Below are 20,446 nucleotides of genomic sequence, written 5' to 3'. Positions count from 1 at the left end.
TTGCTTCCGTTTTTTGTTGTCCTTTAAGAATTCAGTCAACTCCATGTTAAGATGAGACATTAGAGAAGGATTTTAATAGACAATTATGAAGTTTTTCAAATTAAGTGAAGTCTTAAACTCTGCATGTTTCCCATGAACCTGTCCATCAAAGTAATTGTTAAATAAAATTAATTCCCCATTTTAAAACAATACCATTCAAAAGCTTCAATGTGTTTAGTCATTTGGTACGTACCATTTATCATCTAATTCCTAAAAGTGCAAAAGCATTGTATTCAAGTTGTAGGAATGATGAAGAGAAAGCAAACTTACAATCTAGATTCAATTAGAAAAAAACCAACCTTTCCAAGTGCAATGATCTGGAATGTTGGCATCCCTTTGAAGATTTCCTTTGTTGTCTGTACAGCTTTTATAAATACATCTAAACTCTGAGGGTCCTTATGTAAGAGGGAAGCTGAATGCTCATTGTACTTCCCAAGGGCAAGGTGCAAAGTGATAACTTCATCCTTCAGTATTGTAGAGGGTTCCTTTAGGATTTTCTCCAGCAACTGATCAATTGTGGACAACAGCTGAGAAAGCACCATCTAAATATTGGGAAAAGATATTAACTTCAACTGACTTACACTTCTACTTGTTACACAAGAACATTAACAATTAAGAGAAAAAATTGATATGGTAAGTAGCCCAGAAGATCTCAGGGAGGTGGCAGTAAAATAAAAAACAGAAAGAACTAAAGAGATTTGAGAGAACTTGAAAATAAATTCCACTAGGAAGCACTAAGGTCCTAATAGGTCATCTTCTGAAATGTCTCCAAGTACTTTAAGTGAACAGAGAAATCCCCAGACACAACAATCCTAACAATCCGGAAGAATAGGATTATTTTGTTCCACCAGTTAGGGTTAGGAAGGTGTTAAGAGAATATGTTCAAATTAAGCTGCGTACTCTGATTTTAAAATGATAATAAATATTTTAAAATAATCATAAACATTGATAGGGAGACAAACTTTTACTACTTAGTGCCTTTAGAAACACCACTGGCATGATCTTCCTAGCAGAAAATTCCAGTATGTTTTTATTTTTTCAATTAGCTGAAGTGACACTAAACTTTTAAGGACCTCTTGTTACCCATTGTTCTCTCTTTCAGGATATCACTATAATTAAAAAACTTCTACATTACCTTCAAACTAAAAGTATAGAATGTTGTTCATCAAGTTAAAGGCAAAGAGTTGTTAAATTTTAGAAAATTTGTGAACATTTGCATTTTTATTTACTTACAGCATTAAGTTAAATTGTTCTTTTAAATACACCTTTGTCAGAAGTATGGGAGGAGAAATGCAAAAGCAAAACATATGACATCATTTATCACATGCATATATGGGTATGTGATTTGGGATTTAGGCCTTAAAAAAAAAAAACACTCTATAGCAAAAATGAATAATATGGAAATAGGTATCAAGTGACACATTTGTCGGCTTTGGGAGGTAGGAGGGAAGAGGGGAGGGAAAGAAAATGAATTATGTAAACATGGAAAAATAGTTCAAAATAAATAAAAAATTTAAAAATATGCCTTTGTCACTTTTCCTTTATGTGTATGAATGTTAAAAAGTGACATAGAGAACACATTAAATCATTATGAATTAGATAACTCTGGTTGGAACATATCTAATTTGATTTATACATCATGTATCTGCTCAAACTTGTAAGACTGAAATAATAGTAAAATATAGCTTTAACATGATATTAGTAATTCTCTTTATTGCCTCTATATTTCCAGTTAAAACTAATAATGAAGGTCTTGGAAAGGGCTTTAGAAAACTATATTAAGAAAATTGCTACTACAATAATAATAACAGTAACAATAAATGCATATTTATAAAATACTTAAAAGGCTGGCATAGTCATTTTCCTCATAATTCCATGAAATTGACAGTCCAAGTATTACCATCATACCGAGTCTAGAAATTTGTTATTTGCCCAGAGTCAGCTAGTAAATGTTTGAGGTAGAACTTAAAATCAAGGTATCCAGATTCCACATCTGATACTACTATAACCATTTTAGGGCAAATATGCCATTTATAATTTTACAACATTCTAACTTAAAAACATTTATAACTTTATAAATTGGAAGACACCCAGGGCAGGATTTTCATTGGAAAAAATGGTAATACAAGTTCTACCAAAAGTCACATCTCATTTTGATTTTAAAACATGCACACACACCTGAATAAACATATGCAAATATACATATAGACATATCCAGGCATATACTTAACATCTCCAATAAGCAAGAATAATATGCTTAAAACAATCCTGCCTGCCCTTATCCCCCCACACCCCCTAAATTCAATCTTTCATTTCTCTGTATTCAATATCCCATTCTTGTTACCATCACCATGCTAATTAAATAAAATGTACCACATGTACATCAGCTATCACAGCTTGAGACTCAAAATGTATTTCTCATTAAAATATACATACCTCACTATTGACCTCCTGAAGGATTTTCATCAAATTTTTTGCAATATAGGATGGACAACTATGTACACAATATAGCAGATGTTTTAAAGCTTCAGACAATTTCTGGTGAGATTTCGGCTTTTTTCCTATTTGTAGATCCTCAAATAAAGTATTCAAATCCTAGAACATCAGAATGTAAAACACAAAAATAGTTTATAGAGATTCTTTAAATGGTAGCAGTACTAATTTCTAAAAACAACCAACCAAATGACAATTTAACATTATTTCACTAATAATTTGTCATTTTTTATATTTAGCTGCTCATAGGTGATACTATTGACTAATTAAACATTACAAACATCGAGCAAAGACCAGTCTTTTATTTATTCAGGGGGAAAATCTCTTATAACTTTCAACAATATTTCAATAATTCCAATAATGATTCAAAAATTCATTTTTCCATTGATTTGATAGCCCAACTCTTAAAAAATATTTTTTAATGGGTTCCTAATAATGCTTTTTGGTGCCTCTTTAAAGTTCCAAATATATTTCCCCATTTCTTCACATTAAGAAGAGTTTTTAAAATTTGTATTTTCTAATATATATGAAGCAACTCCATCACATTTCTCAGGAAAGAGGATGAAAACCACTGATATTGATGTTAGCAAACAGGACAGAGGAAAAGGCATGACTTCATAAATGTTTATGTAACCATCATTTAAGCTACGTAGCTAGCAATTGCTAATGGAAAGAATTACCTGTGCTATATAAGTAGCATCTGAAATAATCTCCTCTTCTTTTTGGACTAGATGCTGTATTATTGGATGAAATGGAGACTCTACTTCATGTAGGGCTTGAAGGCACAGAATGGCAGCCCTTCGTACTTCTCTTATAGGACTTCCCAAGTTTATGAGTAGACATGTCACCACTGAGGGAAAAAAATTATTAGGCATGTATAAACATAATTGAAATTCTAAAGTAATAAAATATTCTATGAGAAAAGCTAAATCAGTTTAATTGTGTCATTTTCAGAGATTTTAATTTTTGTTAATTCAATATGTTCCAACATTCATCAACTGACTATTCTCTATTATGTTCAGTCATTTCAGATGTGTCTGACTCTTCATGAAACCCTTTTGGGATTTTCTTTTCTTTTTAAATTTTAAATTTGATTTGATTTTTATTCCCAATTACATGTAAAAAATTTCCAACATTTTTCAAAGAATAGTCTTAAATTATTCCCTTCCCTTCCTCCCCTGCAACCCCTCACCCCAGTCTTGAGATGGTTAAGCAATCTTATATAGTTTATAGGCAAATGATGTAAAACATTTTCCCATATTAATTCTCTTATGAAAGGAAACTCAAATAGAAAAAAGAATAAGATAGTGAAAAATTTGCTTTGGTCTGGATTCATACTTGTCTTTTTTCTCTGGAAGTAGATGACTTTTTTTTTTATCATGACTCCTATGTGATAGTTTTGGTTCATTGTATTGCTAAGAAAGTTGTTATTCAGCATTGTTCATTATAAAGTATTCTTGTCACTGTACAATGTTCTGGTTCTGCTTATTTCACTGTTTCAGTACATGTAAATCTTTCCAGGATTTTCTGAACTCCTGCTTGTCACTTCTTACAGCACAGTAGTATTCCACTTTCCAGATTTTTGTCCCCCCAAAAAGAGCTGCTTTAAATATTTTTGTACATATAGGCCCTTTTGCCTTTTTTTAAAAAAATCTCTCTGGGAAACAAAACTAGTAATGATATTGCTGGGTCAAAGAGTATGTACTGTTTTAAAGCCCCTTGGGCATAAGTCCAAATTCTCACCTGAATAATTCAATCAGTTCACAATTCCCCCAACAATGCACTCATGTCCCAGCTTTTCCATATCTCCTCCAAAAATTTTGCCATTTTCCTTTTCTGTCATAATAGCCAATCTGATTAGGTATGCGATAGAACCTCAGAGTCGGTTTAATTTGCTTTTCTCTAATAGTGATTTAGAGCACTTTTTGCATGACTATAGAGAACTTTACTTTGAGAACTGCCTGTTCTTATTCTTTGACTATCAATCAAGGAATGACTTGTATTCTTATATATTCAACTCATTTCTCTATGTATTTGAGAAATGAGGCCTTTTTTAGACTTGTAAGATTTTTTTTTACCATCATGACTATTGTGTATTCCTCTCCATCCTACTGATCCCTTTTTTTACCTCCCTCTCCCCCAAATCTGCCCTTTTCTATCAGCTCCACTCCCCTTCTCTTATCCCCTTCCACTCCTATTTCCTATAGAGTAAGATAGTTTTTATACCCAATTGTGTATGTTCTCCCTCATTGAGTCAATTCTGAGGAGAGTAAGTTTCATATGTTCTCCTTTCCACCAACACTGTCCTAGGTCCTCTGCCCTCTGGAATATCAAATTCCAGGCCCACCTATCCTTTAAAGTAGAAGCTGCTAAATCTTGTGTCCTGACTGGCTCCATACCTGAATCATTTCTTCTTGGTTGCTTGTTTCTTGATGCCTCAAGGAGTCATTAGTTTCCTACTTGCCAAATTCTAATTTTAAGGCATGTTTCTATATTGAGCTTTAGTAGAACTCCTTTTCCATTTAGCTCATTCTGCTTTGTAAAGAGTTCTTTTCCTCAGTGAATTTTTGTACTTCTTTTCCAAAGAACCAATTCTGTTTTTCAAGAAGTTTTTCTTTTCAGTGGATGTTTGTGTATCTTTTCCCATCTAGCTAATTCTGCTTTTAAAATCATTCTTTTCTTTGGATTTTTGTGTCTCTTTTACCAATTTGTCTATTCTATTTTTTGTGCCTCCTTAACCAAGCTGTTGACTCTTTTTTTCATGATTTTCCTATATTACTCTCATTTCTTTTCCCAATTTTTATTCTACCTCTTTTATTTAATCTTTAGAATCCTTTTAGTGCTCCTTTATTCTTTTTGGGCTTGAGAGGAATTTATATTTTTCTTGGAGGTTTCAGATGTAGCATTATTGACTTTGTTGCCTTTTTCTGAGTTTGGGTCTACCCTGTTACCAAAAAGTTTCTATGTCAAGTTTCTTTTTGCTAAATTATTTGCTCATTTTCCTCCTTTTTCCTTTTACTTTAGTTTAAAAAAACTGTTAAAGTTGGGCTCTGTAACTGTGGTGAAGGGAACTCTTTTCCAAGCTTCAGGTTCTTTGTGCAGCTGCCTTCAGAGTTGGCTCTGGGGATCTATTTGCTTTCAGTTCTTCCAAGGTGGTATAATGTAAGGAGAGATGTGTTTAATACTCTCCAGCCCTGTGCTCTGGTCTGGGGGTAACCAAAAGCACTCTTTTACCCTTTGGAACTGTGACCAGGGTCCCCTGTTCCTTTGTAGCTACAAGTTCTAGTGTATGTTAGTGTTCCTCCACGTCCTGTTGACCAGCATCCAACAAATTGCACCACCTGGATGCCCTATCTATTATGTGCATGACACTGTATCTAAAATAAAAAAAACTTGAATCAAACACATAATATACTTAGTACTTGCCCTCAAAGGTGTTCCATGAAAATGTGGAATGAAGGGTAGAAATAAGACATGTACACAAAAGTACACAGAACAAAATGAAAGAAAATGAAATAAAAAAATCTGAAAAGAGCTAATTGATAAAGGCTTCATGGAAGAGGTGATATCTAAGCTAAGGTGATGCACCCAAACCAGAAGCAGGGGTATATTTCTTACCCTCCACAATCTATTAGAACAGTCATAACTAAGATTATAGCCATATGCTCCTATACCCTTGTATAAGAAGGCAATGTCTTAGCCTTTCTACATTAGGTTAATTTGTGAAATCACATAAGAGAGTTCCCACTTATTCTGACTTCTGAACTTCTAAAGTTACTAACTTTAAGTTAGTTTCCAATACAAACAAGGCCATACTTAACATCTGACAAAACAATGACAATTTATCTTTAGCTGTTTTCTTTCCTTTTATAAAACTGTTATCTTTTTTAAAAAGGAATTTCATCACATTTTTTGTTTCTATATTATATAGGAAGGTTATTTTTTAAAGTTTTGAAGTGATTCTCTGTCCCCACCACTTGGTTCTAGTGGAACCAAGTGTGTTCTCTCTCTTGTCCAAGAACTGGAGCGGGGGAGGGAGGAATGGTTGGTGAGAACCTTAGGCCCAGTTATAGCAGCAGCAAGTATGCAAAGATATTATAAGTACACTTTTGAATAAACTGGAAACTTAATGATCTCCAACAGCATCAATAACTTAAAGAAATGAGAGAAGGAAGAAAAAATCGTGGTTATAAAAAAATTACAATACCTGGAGAAGATGTGGATGCCAGGTATTTTTTCTTCTGTGCATCCTGGGCTGATAGCATTGCACGTCCTATGTAAAGAGCTTGAGTCTGTAGTACTGTCTTTACAGTATAGTTGAGAGGATTTGAAATGCTATAGTTATAGGTCCATAAAAGTGAGAAGAACTTGAATAATTCAAAAACATCTTCTAAATGTACCTATTTAAAACAAAAGTTAAGAATTGTTTTCCTTCAAGTAACTAGCTAACATATTCCCCTAAATATCATTTTCACTGCAGCACAGTATGTGCTGGGAAATAGTTATATTAGCAAAAACATACTTTTTAAAAATTTCCTGTGTTTAAGCAGAGCTGTAATTCCTGTTATGGTACAAATAAAGTTCAAAATAAAAAACCAGGTTGACTAAATGCCTTTTCCTGAAAAATAGATATTGCAACACAAAATGTCTAGAATTGTGGAAGACAATTAAACGTACTATTTTCTGTTTTCCATATTATATAGGATGACTTTAATTGACACAGATTTCCTCAATAACTACCATAAAGCAGAACAATAAAATACCTTTAAGAAAAGTTTCATCAGAACTCTGAAGTGAAGGGCCTCAGCACCATCAATAATAACCTCAAATATCTGGATCAATAAGTGCAGATAGTCTCGGCTGTCTTCTTTCATATGTTCAGGATTCCACCACTTATCATCTAAGGGGCATGAAAAAATGTGAGATAATGAATAATCCTCAAACATAATAACATAGCAAACCTGCAGTGGTTAAAGACAAGAAAACATTTTTTTATCCTAGATAAAGAACAACTTTCTAATTATAATACAAAATAATTAGCAATTCAAATTTTTCCTAATAGGTTTTCAGGACAATTCTATCTAAAAATCTTCACAATAATTTACCTTTAAGAAAAGATTTAGGAGGCTTCAAGACTTGAATAAAGTTTTTCAATGAAAACACAAGCATAACTGCATCTTCCTCAGCAATCATCTGACCTCTGTTGAGCTTTTCTACATACTGAATCCATATCTCCACTGGAATTCCTTTGTCTAATATTTCAGAATGACATTCAAGTGGAATTTTCTGAATTGGAAAAAAAAATGGAAAAAAAATTCAGTATAATCTTAAATGTAAATTAAAGAACAAAAAAAAATCATTTTTTCTTACATTCTTGAGTCATTATTTAAATGTTGGAACAAAGAAAGTAGTGAAGTCAGGGTTTCCTTATTTTCCTAGAAATGATACCAGGAAAAGAAACTTTTTTCTGCTTGAGTTCACCATTTTATTTGAATAATGAAATAGTGATTAGAAAATGAAAAAAAAAAGAAAAAAGGAACACTTCTACATGAAGTAAAAATAATAGGGTTTCTCAGGGATTCTAAGAGGATTTAGGCTCATTCAACACATTTAAAAATTTAAATGGAAGAAAGAATGAGGAATCAAATTTCTATATGAATGCAATACCAAAATTTTTGGGGCAATGTTAGCTCAAGAAGGTGATGTTACCTCTAGAAAGTTAAGGCAAGAAAATGACAGCTAAGAATCTAGACATATGTGGAGAAAAGATGGACTCAGAACTATTTTATTCTCACCTTGGAAAAAGACAGATTGTTCCTTAAAAATACTGGCCTAATGTAAACTATAGAATGGGAAGAAGAGGTGAGTGGGGAAAGAGATAAGATACTCCCAAGAAAGAAAGAAAGAAAAACATCAGGAAGGGTACTGGTGGGGGGGGAGGGGGGGAGAAGGGGAGGGATTTTTGAAACTATTTTCCATATATAAAAATTGGATCTATCCATACCTGAAATGCTATGTAAAAAAAAATAAAAGATATGGGCTGGAAATTTAAGTTTTTTTAAAGGGGCTAAGAAAAATTCTTGGGTTATTAGATCCATGATGGGTAACAGCAAAGATAATTTAGGATGCAATGTCTCTCCTTTGCAACATTGGATGACCAAGCATACTATTTATTGCTAACTCCAGAATTATTTGTCTAGGATCATCACTCAATGACACTTCTTTCTTTGGGAAATATTTTTAAAGACCATGTAGTCTACATCAATCTTCTTCTCATGCTTTTTGTCTTCATCTACAGACCCTGAGGTGGTTCTTCCAACTTTCTCCAATCTTTAAGGCCCCATCTTAGAGCTTTCTCTCCATATCCTTCCCTCCAGGTCATCAGTCAGCAACTTCATATTCAGCTTCACAATATGATCAAATATTAGGCTCCACCACCTCATTTGAAATTCCATTTGGATCACAATCTCATACACTTCTACCTTTTCTCACTCTTGGATTTACCCTACCAAAGGCTTTCACCCATATCATGCCCTCCAATCCAAAACAACATTCCTATTCTCCCAATTTATCTCTTCACTCTGACACCCCCCCCCCCATTTATCTCAAGGACAAAGACATGTTAACACTTCATTAGCTACTGCTCCTGTCCTCAGATCTGAGAATACTGTCCTTAAAACTCACAAAAGGGGGGCAGCTGGGTGGCTCAGTGGATTGAGAGCCAGGCCTAGAGCCAGGCCTAGAGACTGGGTTAAAATCTAGCCTCACTCTTCCTAGCTGTGTGACTCTGGGCAAGTCACTTGACCCCCATTGCCTATCCTTTACCACTCTTCTGCCTTAGAATCAATACACAGGCTTGATTCTGAGACAGAAGGTATGGGTTTAAAAAACAAGCAAAAAACCCCCTCATACAATCCAGTTTCTCCATTCCTATTCCATAGCTGGTAAAGACCGATAGGAGAAAAACAAATTCAATTTAACTTGACTTATTACAGAATGTTATATAACCTTAGCTGTGCCCTTGTTTTTGCTCAACAATCTTATTCCTCTATTTCCAACCAAAAACATTCCCTACATTTTTCACCTCTCTGTCTTTACTCACTCAGATCCCTAAAACTAGATTGTTCCTTTATACGTGAAGAATTCCTACTTATTCCTTAAAGGCAAACTCCTAGATCATCTTCCTCCACAAAGCTTTCCATAATGCTTCTATTCAAAACTCACAAAGCATTTTGTATTCACTTTCTTTTCTTTTCTTTTTTTTTAAACCCTTACCTTCTGTCTTGGTACTGAGTATTGGCTCCAAGGCAGAAGAGTAGTAAGGGCTAGGCAATGGGGTCAAGTGACTTGCCCAGGGTCACACGGCTAGGAAGTGGCTGAGGCCAGATTTTAACCTAGGACCTTCCATCTCTAGGCCTGGCTCTCAATCCACTGAGCTACCCAGCTGCCCCCTGTATTCACTTTTAAAATACATGTAATATACTTTAAAAAAATTATAATTACCTATATATTACATTGGGCAGTTAGGTGATACAAAGGATAGAATGCCAGGCCCAAGTTTTCAAATGAAGAAATCAAAGTTATCAATAATCATATGAAAAATGTTCTAAATCATTCTTTTTTTCTTTCTTTTTAAATTTAGAATATTTTTCAATGGTTATATGATTCATGATTTCCCCCACCCATTCCCCCTCTCCTCCCGGAGCTGAGAAACAATTCCACTGGGTTATACATGTCTCATTGTTCAAAACCTATTTCCATATTAAATCACTATTAACTAGAGAAATACAAATTAAAACAACTCTGAGGTACAACCTCACACCTATGAGATTGGCCAATATGACAGGAAAGGAAAATGATAAATGTTGGAGGGGATGTGGCAAAACTGGGACACTAACGCATTACTGGTGGAGCTGTGAACTGATCCAACCATTCTGTAGGGCAATTTAGAATTATGACCAAAGGGCTATAAAGCAATCATACCCTTTGATCCAGTAATACCACTACTAGGTCATATCTCTATATCTCAGAGATTAAAAAAATGAGAAAGGACCTATTTGTACAAAAATATTTATAGTTGCATTTTTTTGTGGTGGCATAGAATTGGACACTAATGGTATGTCCCTCAATTGGGGAATGGCTGAACAAATTGTGGTCTATGATGGTGATGGAATACTATTGTGCCATAAGGAATAATGAAGAGGCTGATTTTGGAAAGAGGTGGAAAGACCTATGTGAACTGATGCAGTGAAATAAGCGGAACCAAGAAAACAATGTACCTAGTAATTGGCAATATTGTGGGATGATCAAATGTGATAGGCTTTACAACTAACAGCAATACAACAATCCAGGACAATTCTGAGGGACTTATGAAAAAAGATTGATATCCACCTCCAGAGAAAAAACTGCTAGAATTGGAATGCAGATGAAAGCATGATTTATCATTTGTTTTATTTGGGTATATATTTTGGGGTTTTAGTTTTATAAAATTACTCACTTTCAAAAATGAATAATATGGAAACATGTTTTACATTATTATACATGTATAACCCAGACTGAATTGCTTGTTAACTTCTAGAGAAGGAAGGGAAGAGAGGGAGACAATTGGGATCATATAACTCTGGAAAACTTAAATGTGGAAACTTGCCACCAAAACAAATGAATAATTAAATAACTAAAGGCTAGCAATGCCAGGTCTAGACTTAGGAAGGTTCTTCTAAGTTCAAATCTGGCTTCAGAAACTAGTTGTGCGACCCTGGGCAAATCACTTAACCTGGTTTACTTTAGTTTCCTTATTTGTAAAATGATCTGGAGAAAGAAATGGCAAAACATTCCAGTATTTTTGCTAAGAAAACTCCAAGTAGGGTCATGAAGAATTGGACATAACTAAAATGACTGCACAACAAATATATCATATTCTGTTCCTGCAGTATATGTTCTGTGAAGGAAAGGTAAGGTCTGGCTTATTTAAACTTTTAATATCTTCAATATCAAGGGAAAAATAGTTCCTCAACAAAACAAATAATGCTAAATTAAGCTGAATGGTCCTTGGATTTGGCCCAGGACAGTAATTCTTATGTCCTGGTTTAACATTTAACTTAAAATAAGTTATACCTATTTTTTTTTTAATATAAGAAGAGAAAGAGAGTCATACTCAATCATTTAAAAGAACTAAAGAAAAAGCCATTGGGACAATAGTATTGGACTTGGCCTCATGAGAGCTGGGTTGAAGTCTAAGTCCAACTCAAATTAGCTGTGTAACTTCTCTAAGATTGGTGAATCAGAAATAGTTACTTGCACTACTTACCCCACAGGCTTGTTGTGAGGCCATTTTCAAACCTTGAAGTGCTATATAAATGTGAGCTGCCATCTAAAAGACTGGGACAAAAACACCCATCTACCATTGTGAGAAAGGGGCAAGGTTGTCTGAAAATTCTACCTCACATCTGACCCTACCAACTTAAGTAAAATATTTTTCACTCCAGTTTCCCACACCCATTGTTATTCTGGGTCTTAAAACAGTATCAGAGGCCATTTAACCAATCATGAATTTTCAAAGATTGCTTTAATTTCTTACCAAAGAAGTAATAACTTCAGCTTCTCTTATTTTTCTTTCCAGCAAATTGAAGACTCTTAATGCAAATGGAAAGTGAGTTTCCTTTAATGAGGAAGAGCAAGAGACAAGTACTGAAATGACCACTTGGGAAGTTACTTTCTGTCTCAATGTACAGCATTCTTTTTCACCAACAGCTATCAGATCCTCCACCTTCAAAGACAAACAGATTGATAAGAGAATTCTGTCTAAAATCAATGCTTACACTTCTGTACATCATATGGCATTCTAAAAATTACAAGTATAAAATATAACTAAATATTTAAAATGACATATCTTTACTATAAGTCCAAAAAAGCAAATAAAAGAAATGATAAGTTCTAATAATAGTCAAATAATCTGAGCAAAAGGTACATTCAGATAATGGTAAGAATTTCTGACTAAACTGAATGCTTAAGGTGATATTTTTAAGGGGATTCTTATTGATGGCTTTTGTTTTTATATCACTGTGCTCCTCTTTCTCCCCTCACTTAGAAAGATCTTTATAATAAAAAATTTTAAATAACATTAGAAGAGAAAAAATTAGGTAAGCTTATTAATACCTCAAAAATAGACTTAACATTATAAGCTATTCCACAACCATGGATGCTCCATCTCTACAAAGAAGGGTGGGATTTTCTTATATCTCTTCTTTGGAAAGTCTTGAGGTCTTAACTATTATTATATTATTGTAAATATTATTAAATGTAACATTATACAACAAATATAACATTAAATATAACACATTACTATGTATGTTACTATATTATGGTCATAATTCATTTATGCTGTCTTTGGGCTATGCTTTCTAAATTATTACAGTATTTACTATTGGGCATAAGGGAAAAAATAAAGTGAGATAGTTGTCTCATGAAAAGAGGAAGAGGACACATTCAAAAGTATAATGCAAATTTTCTCTGTAAATGTTGATAAAATACCACTTTTTTTCCTATAAGTTATTTGATATAATGCTATTTATTGTTAAAAGCAGCATTTATGGTATCAAAAAGCAAAAATGTTCACAAAAGACTTTGACAAAGAAAAATCCAAGAATCAAAATAAAGTGTCTGCAAGAAATATTTTAAATTTAATTTTAATAAATTTAATTTAATAATTTTTAATATTTTAATTTAACTGACAACACACTTACCATCTGTAACATTGAAGAAGGATTCCCTGAAGCTATATTGTCAGCCAACAACTGAACCATTTTCTTATTTGCTACACCAATCAATTCTGTAGGCTTTGTGGTTTTAATCACTTTTTCAAGAACTGTGAAAAATAGTGAATGTAAATTTATAAATCACTGAATAAAATTACATGAAAACTTTCACTACTTTAATCTAATTCTGAATACAACATCAGATTTTATTAACTTAATTTCTATCCCTCACAAAGTTTACTTTCCCTTTATTATGTACTACTTGTTTTAGCAAAAAAAACAAAATTGTCACTAGTTATGAATATGGATAATTCCTTTCTTAAACACAGGATTTTTATGTCTTTTATCATTTTCTTGTGGAATTAATACTTTTATCTTTTTTTTCTTAATTTAAGAGAACACAATTAAATTTCTTACCTTCTTTCCATCCTTTCAATAAAGGGTGCAAAGAGCAAATTCCTGACTTTGACAGATATACAGCCATTTTCATCTCTTTGGATTTTGAACTGTCATTGGTAACAACCATAAATGGCAGCAAATGAACAATCACTTGATTTAGTAACTGCTCATTTCCATTCAGAATCTCTTCCTTAATTAGGTTGTCAGCTGTTAATTCAAGTATCTTGTACCTAAAATATTTATTTTAAAGAACTGGTTAAGGAATGTGGCAGAGAAAACAGCTATTCCCAGAAGGAGGTAATTTTTCCCTTATAAAGATTCCAACACAATTTATTATAACAATTAATTTTATTTCCCATTAAATTCTGACTTGGATTTCTAAAGGAATGGAATGATGTAATTACCAAATAATTTATTTTATTCAAATGCACAATATTCCAAACAAGTTCCCACAGAGGAATTAAAATTCTCAGCATTAAAAAAACAGTCTCTATCAGGGACTCTCAATCAGGTGTCTATGATCTTGTTTTAAAAATATTTTGGGAAATATATTTTAGAAATAACATATTTTCTTTATAAGTCTATGTATTTTACTTTATGCATTTATAAACAATATTCTGAGTAGGAGAACACAGGATGCACCAAACTACCACAGGGGTATGTTAAAGACAAAAAAATTTTAAGAATTCCTGGTTTATAGAATGAAAATGCCAGAACTCCAATGTCAGATTACTGACATTGTTACAAAGCAATCAACAATATAAAGAAAAGAAAATACATACCATGCCCCATCCTGTGAAAGTTCTGCTCTTTGAAAAAGACTCAAGAGACTTGAAACTGTTTCTTCTGGGCAAAACTCTGTTTTGAAAACCTACAGATAATAGGAAATAACCATTTCATGTGCTTCTTGTCCTTTTACACTGAATTTGAAAGAGAAAATATTTACTCAATAGCCACTCCTAAAAACCTGAAAGCAACTTATATCCTTACCACTGCAACATTTCTGAAAAGGAATTACAATAGGCCATTTTATTTTAACAAAGTGCAATTTTTCTAAACATTATTGATAGGATAATAGCTTTGTGCCTTGAACTATACAATGCTTTATACTTTCAAAAGTATTTTTAAATCTACTATCATATTTGATGATGTGACAACTCCTGTGATAGCTAAAAAATTGGGCTATCAGGTTACTCCTCTAAAATATGCTGCTGCTTTACACTGGGCACAAGAAAACCTACAACTAAACTTCAAGAGTTATCACAAAACTGAAAAAGGGTAAATGTTTTCCTGATTTAAAAAAAAAAAAGGTTACAAGATTACAAGACAGTCTAAAAACCAAAGGCCAGTGATTAAAGTCCTAGGAAAATTCTTTCCTGGATCATCAAAAAAATGATTTGTGGACATTTAGAAAGTGATCACAAAGTGTCTGTATGGCTTCATCAAGTACAAGCCATAAGAGATCAAGAATCACCTTTGTGGGAAAGAATCATATAATTAGAAGATAAGGAGAATGCTGTGGATAAAGTTTGCTCAGATTTTAGTAAAGCTCTTATAAAGGAGCTCCTACTATTTTTGTGGCGAATGGGGAAAGACAAGGACTAGAATAGAATGCAATAAAATGAATTCAGACTCAAAAAGCAATTGTAATAGTTCAAGGTTACCATGGCAGAAGACCACTTGTGGAGCTTCCAGGGGTCCAAATTTGGCCTGTGCTATTAAATTTTTTTTTTAATCGATCTTGACAGGAAAAAACCCTGGGCTGAATAAATTAAAAACAAAATATTGTACTTGTGTTCAAAAAGAAAATCAACTTCACAAATACAGATGGGATAGACTTGGTTAGAAAGTTGTTTGATAGGGTCAGGAGAACAATGCTGTGGCCAAAAAATTCATGTGATAAGCAAAACTCTGAGTCTACTACCTTCTGCCCTCATTGGACCTCATCTCAAGTACTATATTCAGCTCTAGGTGGCACAATTTAAGATTTGTAACCCAGAAAGAGGACAAAAGAAGGTGAAAGGTCTTGGGTCCATATCACAAGAGCATGAGCCATAGGTCGAACTGTGATTGTCTGGCCTACAGAAGAGGAGATTCAGGGGAACATGATATTGTTATCTTCAAAGATATAGAAATATCTCATGTGTGAGAAAGGATTATTCGTGCTCTGTGAGGAGCAATGTGTGGACTTTTAGGGCCAATTCAGGTTTGAGAGGAAAAATTTCCTAATCATTAAAGCTGTCTGAAAGTAAAATGGCTTGTCTTGAGAAGTACTGAGTTCACTGTCTTGGAGCTTCTCAAGGGCAGGGTGTTTTCTAATCTTGGTATTTTCTATACTTGGTGATAATATGAAAATGGAGATTCCTTCTATGAATGGACTAAAGATTTGCTATGGTTCCTTCTATCTTTAAAATCCTCTGAAAGTCACTTAAAATTACAGGCTTAGTTGCCTATTTTTCCCACAAAGAGGTGGTGAGTTGGACTAATGACCCCTAAGGTTTCCCACCCACATTAAATCCTGATTCTATTAGAATAATTTACATGAAGAAATTAACTTCCAGATATAACCCTGATAAAGGAAATTTTGGGAAAATGGGATATGAGTGAAGACAAAGGTATATCACTTAACAATGTAACAAATATATTTACCTCAAAAGCATTCACAGCTGACAGAACAACATCTAAATTGTCATCACCAAGACGCATTATGATAGCTTCTCTTATGAAGGAATCATCAATACTCTCCTGGACAACAGAACAAAAGGGGAAAAATAAAACATTTATTTTCTAGATAAAAGATCTCATAAGCTTTCTCTGCCAGGCTTCAGGCTACAGAGGGAATTAGGAAAGCCAGGTTCTAGTCCTACTCTGCTACTAATTAGTTACGACCTTGCACAACTCAGTAAACATCTCTGGGATTTATCAATAGAAGTAAAGTGGACCATGTTTCCTTCCATTAATTCATTTATATAAATTTAAGGGTGGAAATTCCATGTCAAAGAAAAGTGAAAAAGAATATAGAAAGGCTATACTACCCTAAGATATTAAGCAAGATATATTCCTGTGTGTAAAACAACAACTGAGCAGAACCTTCAGAAGCAGTCAGCAGGAATCAGTTAACTCCAGACCAATCTCTTATTCTTCCTAATTCATATGAGCTCACTTAATCTTTTATACTAAAGTAAAAATTCAGTTTGTAATTAAAAGGAAAAGAAAAAATAAAGGTTGTTAGAATCTATAATGCTGGGAAGAGAACAACATACAGAACTCTACATCCAAAGTACCACAACCACTACATTTTACACCATCAATTATACATGATGTAATGCCAATTTTTTATTTTGGCATAACATTATGCATCATAAATATAAATTTATATACAAACAAATTGCTTGATATAAAAGCAAATTGTCACTCACCTTTGATGTTCCCATAATATTCTTTAGCTGGTTAACTGCCAAAAGTCTCACTGGAGCCAGTGGATGGTTCAAGCTAAGCATGAGGCAAGTATCAGATTCTGCCAAAAACTACAAAGCATATCACAGTCACTAAATTTGTCCACAGGAAAGATCACTAATATCTGATTTAGAAAAGAAGTTGAGGAAGATCGATTTTGACAAAATGGCCCATCTAACTGCCCAAAATACACAGTAGTTGCCAGAAACTTGTTTTAAACATCAAAATCAAAACACTTTCAAGCTTTCTTTTTATAGTAGTTCTTCATGTATTAGCTCACAACAGACCAAGAATCTATAGCAATATGTATGAATAAGCTGAAATTAATTTTATATTCCTAATTTTTATTTGACTTCAAATATAAGCTACAATATAAAGAAGTGAACAACTTACCATCTAATTACCCTCCCCAAATAAATAAATGCATGACTAAAAGTGGTCCTTGAATAAAAATCAAACTCATTTGAATGATCTGTCAATAAAGATTAGTATCCAGCTTAATGACTAAGTAATAGCATTAAAAATTTACCATTCAATAAAATAGGGAGATATGTATGTATCTATATTGATTTAGAATTCATACATGTTATCACTAAATATAGAAGGCTAATGTTCATAGAAGGGAATAAATAGCAAAACCAATCAGTTATGATACTACTTACATAACTATTTTCGAGACTAGGTCTTTATTAAAGATCTTATTAATGCAGGAAAAATGATGGTTAGGTATGGATTCTCAGAAAACCTGAAACTCTCACATGTCTATTAAAATGCAACATAAAAAATTTGAGGGGTAAATTCACAAGTCAACACTGAATTATTAAGGTTATTTTCTCTTTCTTTACCCCTTAACTGAAGAAAATAAGAGTTAGGTAGAAAGGCAGAGACAGGAATGGATGAAAGAAAAGTATGGCTCACTTGAAACTCATATTTTATGGAGACCAGGCAGAAAAACACTCCTGCTAGGAGCTTCCATGAAACAAATACATCCAGTACATACCTTTTTAATCAAGCTAACACAACTGTCAAATCATTCTATTCCAGCTAGAGACTATCCTCAGACTGTACCCCAAAACTGAAACATGCTCCTCAACAGACTCAAGAGTTCTTTTGAAATCTGATTTTCTCTAAGGATTTTCTAAGTTAATGGGTAGAAATAACACAAATTTCGCTTTGCTCCTTCCTATATCATGTCATTTTTGTAACCACTCCTTTCCTCTGACCCTCTGTAGTAATCAGAGCCTACCTGAAACTTTCCTCCACTTGTGGAGAGAGAAATAAATTGATGAAAAAATTCCTGCTTTTGGGGATCTGTAATGTCCTTCAGATGGTCTTCCAATACTAAATCTAATGTCTTAGGGTATCTGTAAGAAAAAAAAAAGCCACCAATCAAACAACCAAAGGATTATGTGATAGAGCTGGAAAAACAATAAAAATCATCTGGAAAAATAAAAAAACCAAGCACATCAAAGGAATCAATGAAAAAAAATATGAAGGAAGGCAGTCTGACAATACCAGATCTCAAACAAAGTGGTAATCATTGAAACAATCTGCTACTAGATGAGAATTAAAGAGTGGGAACAGTGGAGTAAATTAGGTACACAATACACTGTACCAAATGATCATAGGAATTTAGTATTTGATAAACAGAAAGATACAAGCTTTTGAAGTAAGAACTCAGCATTTGATAAAAATTGATAGGAAAACTAGAGAGCAGTTTGGCAGAAACTATATATGCATAGAGCAAAATCTTATACTGTATATAATATGGTCAAAATGGATAAATGGTTTAGAGGATGAAAATTTTGACTTAGAGATAAGGTAAGAGTTTATGACCAAATAAGAGAAAAAGAATCATGGGAAGTAAAATGGAAAATTTTGATGGCATAAAATTAAAAAGGTTTTCTATAAACAAAAGTAAGGAAGTCAAAATTAGAAAAAAGGCAAGAAACTGGAAAAAATTTTTATGCAAGTTTCTCTGATAAATCCTTATTTCTCAAATATTTAGGGAACTGAGACAAATTTATAAAAAAGTCATTCCCCAATTGATAAGTGAGAAAAACAAAGCTTGGGCACCAATTCAACTAGAATTCCTGTAATTTGGGGAATTTTAGAAATAAAAACATTTTTAAAGACATTTTTATAAATGAAATGAGTGCTAGAGGGAAAAAATTGGAAAAGAAATGAGAGCTATTTAGAAAAATTAATTAATAATTTTGGTATCAGAGGTACAAAACCTTATGTAAGCAACTAACTCTGAAAATTAGAATGGACTAAAATGAAGACAATAAATTCCATGAGGAAATAAGAAATATTAAAGCAAATTTAAAAGTCTTAAAATCAGCTAGAAAAGTTTTAATAGAAAAAAAATTAATAATGATTGGATTTTCTGAGTGGCATGATTGAGGAAAGAGAATCATATAGAATCTCCTGAGAAAGTTTTACTGTCTTTTTCTACTTCCCATTTCCTCTCCCTCTCCCCTCATTCAAGGATAAAGTCAAAGATGGAGAAGGAAAAATGATCCAAGTGTAAGCAATTATTGTTAAGCATGCTTTCTCCATTAGGCAGAAGTCAATCTTACTGGATCCCATACAAGTCATTTTTAAACTTTTTTCAAATCTAAGAAAATGAATGTAATAAATCAATACAATTCCAATTAAAAAAAATCATGCTTCTGATTTCATTGCAGGTATATATTAATTAGGGTTCTGATAAATTAACAGTTCTAAAATCTGGACTGTGAGCTCTTTTGAAGACAAAGTGTCTTCTGAATCTTTTTATATTTCTTACTATAGTTTCTCACAAAGGGTAGATACTTAATAAATGCTTACTGACTGAGGACTAAATGGGCATCTTCAAAACCAAACAGCAGACTAAATTATGTTAGAATGAATTTTTCTCTAACAAAATCTCTGTAGAAAATTTCCAATACTTTCTCCTCCAAATAACTCACTGAACACTGCAAGCAATTCAGTGCAATAAAATTTCTTCATAAAATGATTTTTAACTTATAGAACTGATTATACCAGGGAAGTTAATACATGAGGAAAAAGTAACTTACTTGCTTTCCAAAAGTCTAATGAGAGGAAGAATTTGTTCATTGAGTAGTGATATTTCATTAGAATCTGTTTCTTTCTGTGAACTGTATGAAATGTATTCTTCAAGAAGAGTGCTATGAAACAAAACAATCAATAGAAAATACAGGTCAATAAGAGGTCTCCTTATCAAATATGCAAGTACCTTTAAACAAGGACAAGAACTGCCATTCTACCTGCTTTCCTTTGTTACCATTTGCTGAGTGATA

At 33.1% G+C, this 20,446-nt stretch overlaps 1 protein-coding gene across 6 annotated transcripts in view; it reads right to left on the bottom strand.

The window, feature by feature from the left end:
* HEATR1 (HEAT repeat containing 1) overlaps positions 1-20,446 on the bottom strand; it is a 56,452-nt gene that overhangs the window by 23,827 nt on the left and 12,179 nt on the right. For all 6 annotated transcript variants that reach the window (XM_007481575.3, XM_001368650.4, XM_007481576.2 and 3 more), the window contains exons 10-23: positions 20,204-20,314; positions 18,388-18,505; positions 17,105-17,212; positions 16,335-16,430; positions 14,468-14,556; positions 13,704-13,915; positions 13,275-13,396; positions 12,110-12,298; positions 7,638-7,818; positions 7,296-7,432; positions 6,740-6,932; positions 3,213-3,382; positions 2,476-2,634; positions 339-581 (exon numbers count right to left, since the gene is read on the bottom strand). In XM_007481575.3, coding sequence (XP_007481637.1) covers positions 339-581; positions 2,476-2,634; positions 3,213-3,382; positions 6,740-6,932; positions 7,296-7,432; positions 7,638-7,818; positions 12,110-12,298; positions 13,275-13,396; positions 13,704-13,915; positions 14,468-14,556; positions 16,335-16,430; positions 17,105-17,212; positions 18,388-18,505; positions 20,204-20,314 — 2,128 coding nt within the window. The remainder of the gene's footprint in view (positions 1-338; positions 582-2,475; positions 2,635-3,212; positions 3,383-6,739; positions 6,933-7,295; positions 7,433-7,637; positions 7,819-12,109; positions 12,299-13,274; positions 13,397-13,703; positions 13,916-14,467; positions 14,557-16,334; positions 16,431-17,104; positions 17,213-18,387; positions 18,506-20,203; positions 20,315-20,446) is intronic.

This window comes from Monodelphis domestica, chromosome 2 (assembly GCF_027887165.1).
Source record: "Monodelphis domestica isolate mMonDom1 chromosome 2, mMonDom1.pri, whole genome shotgun sequence".
NCBI lineage: Eukaryota > Metazoa > Chordata > Mammalia > Didelphimorphia > Didelphidae > Monodelphis > Monodelphis domestica.
Note: the sequence above shows the minus strand (reverse complement) of the source record. Positions and strands in the feature narration are given on the sequence as shown.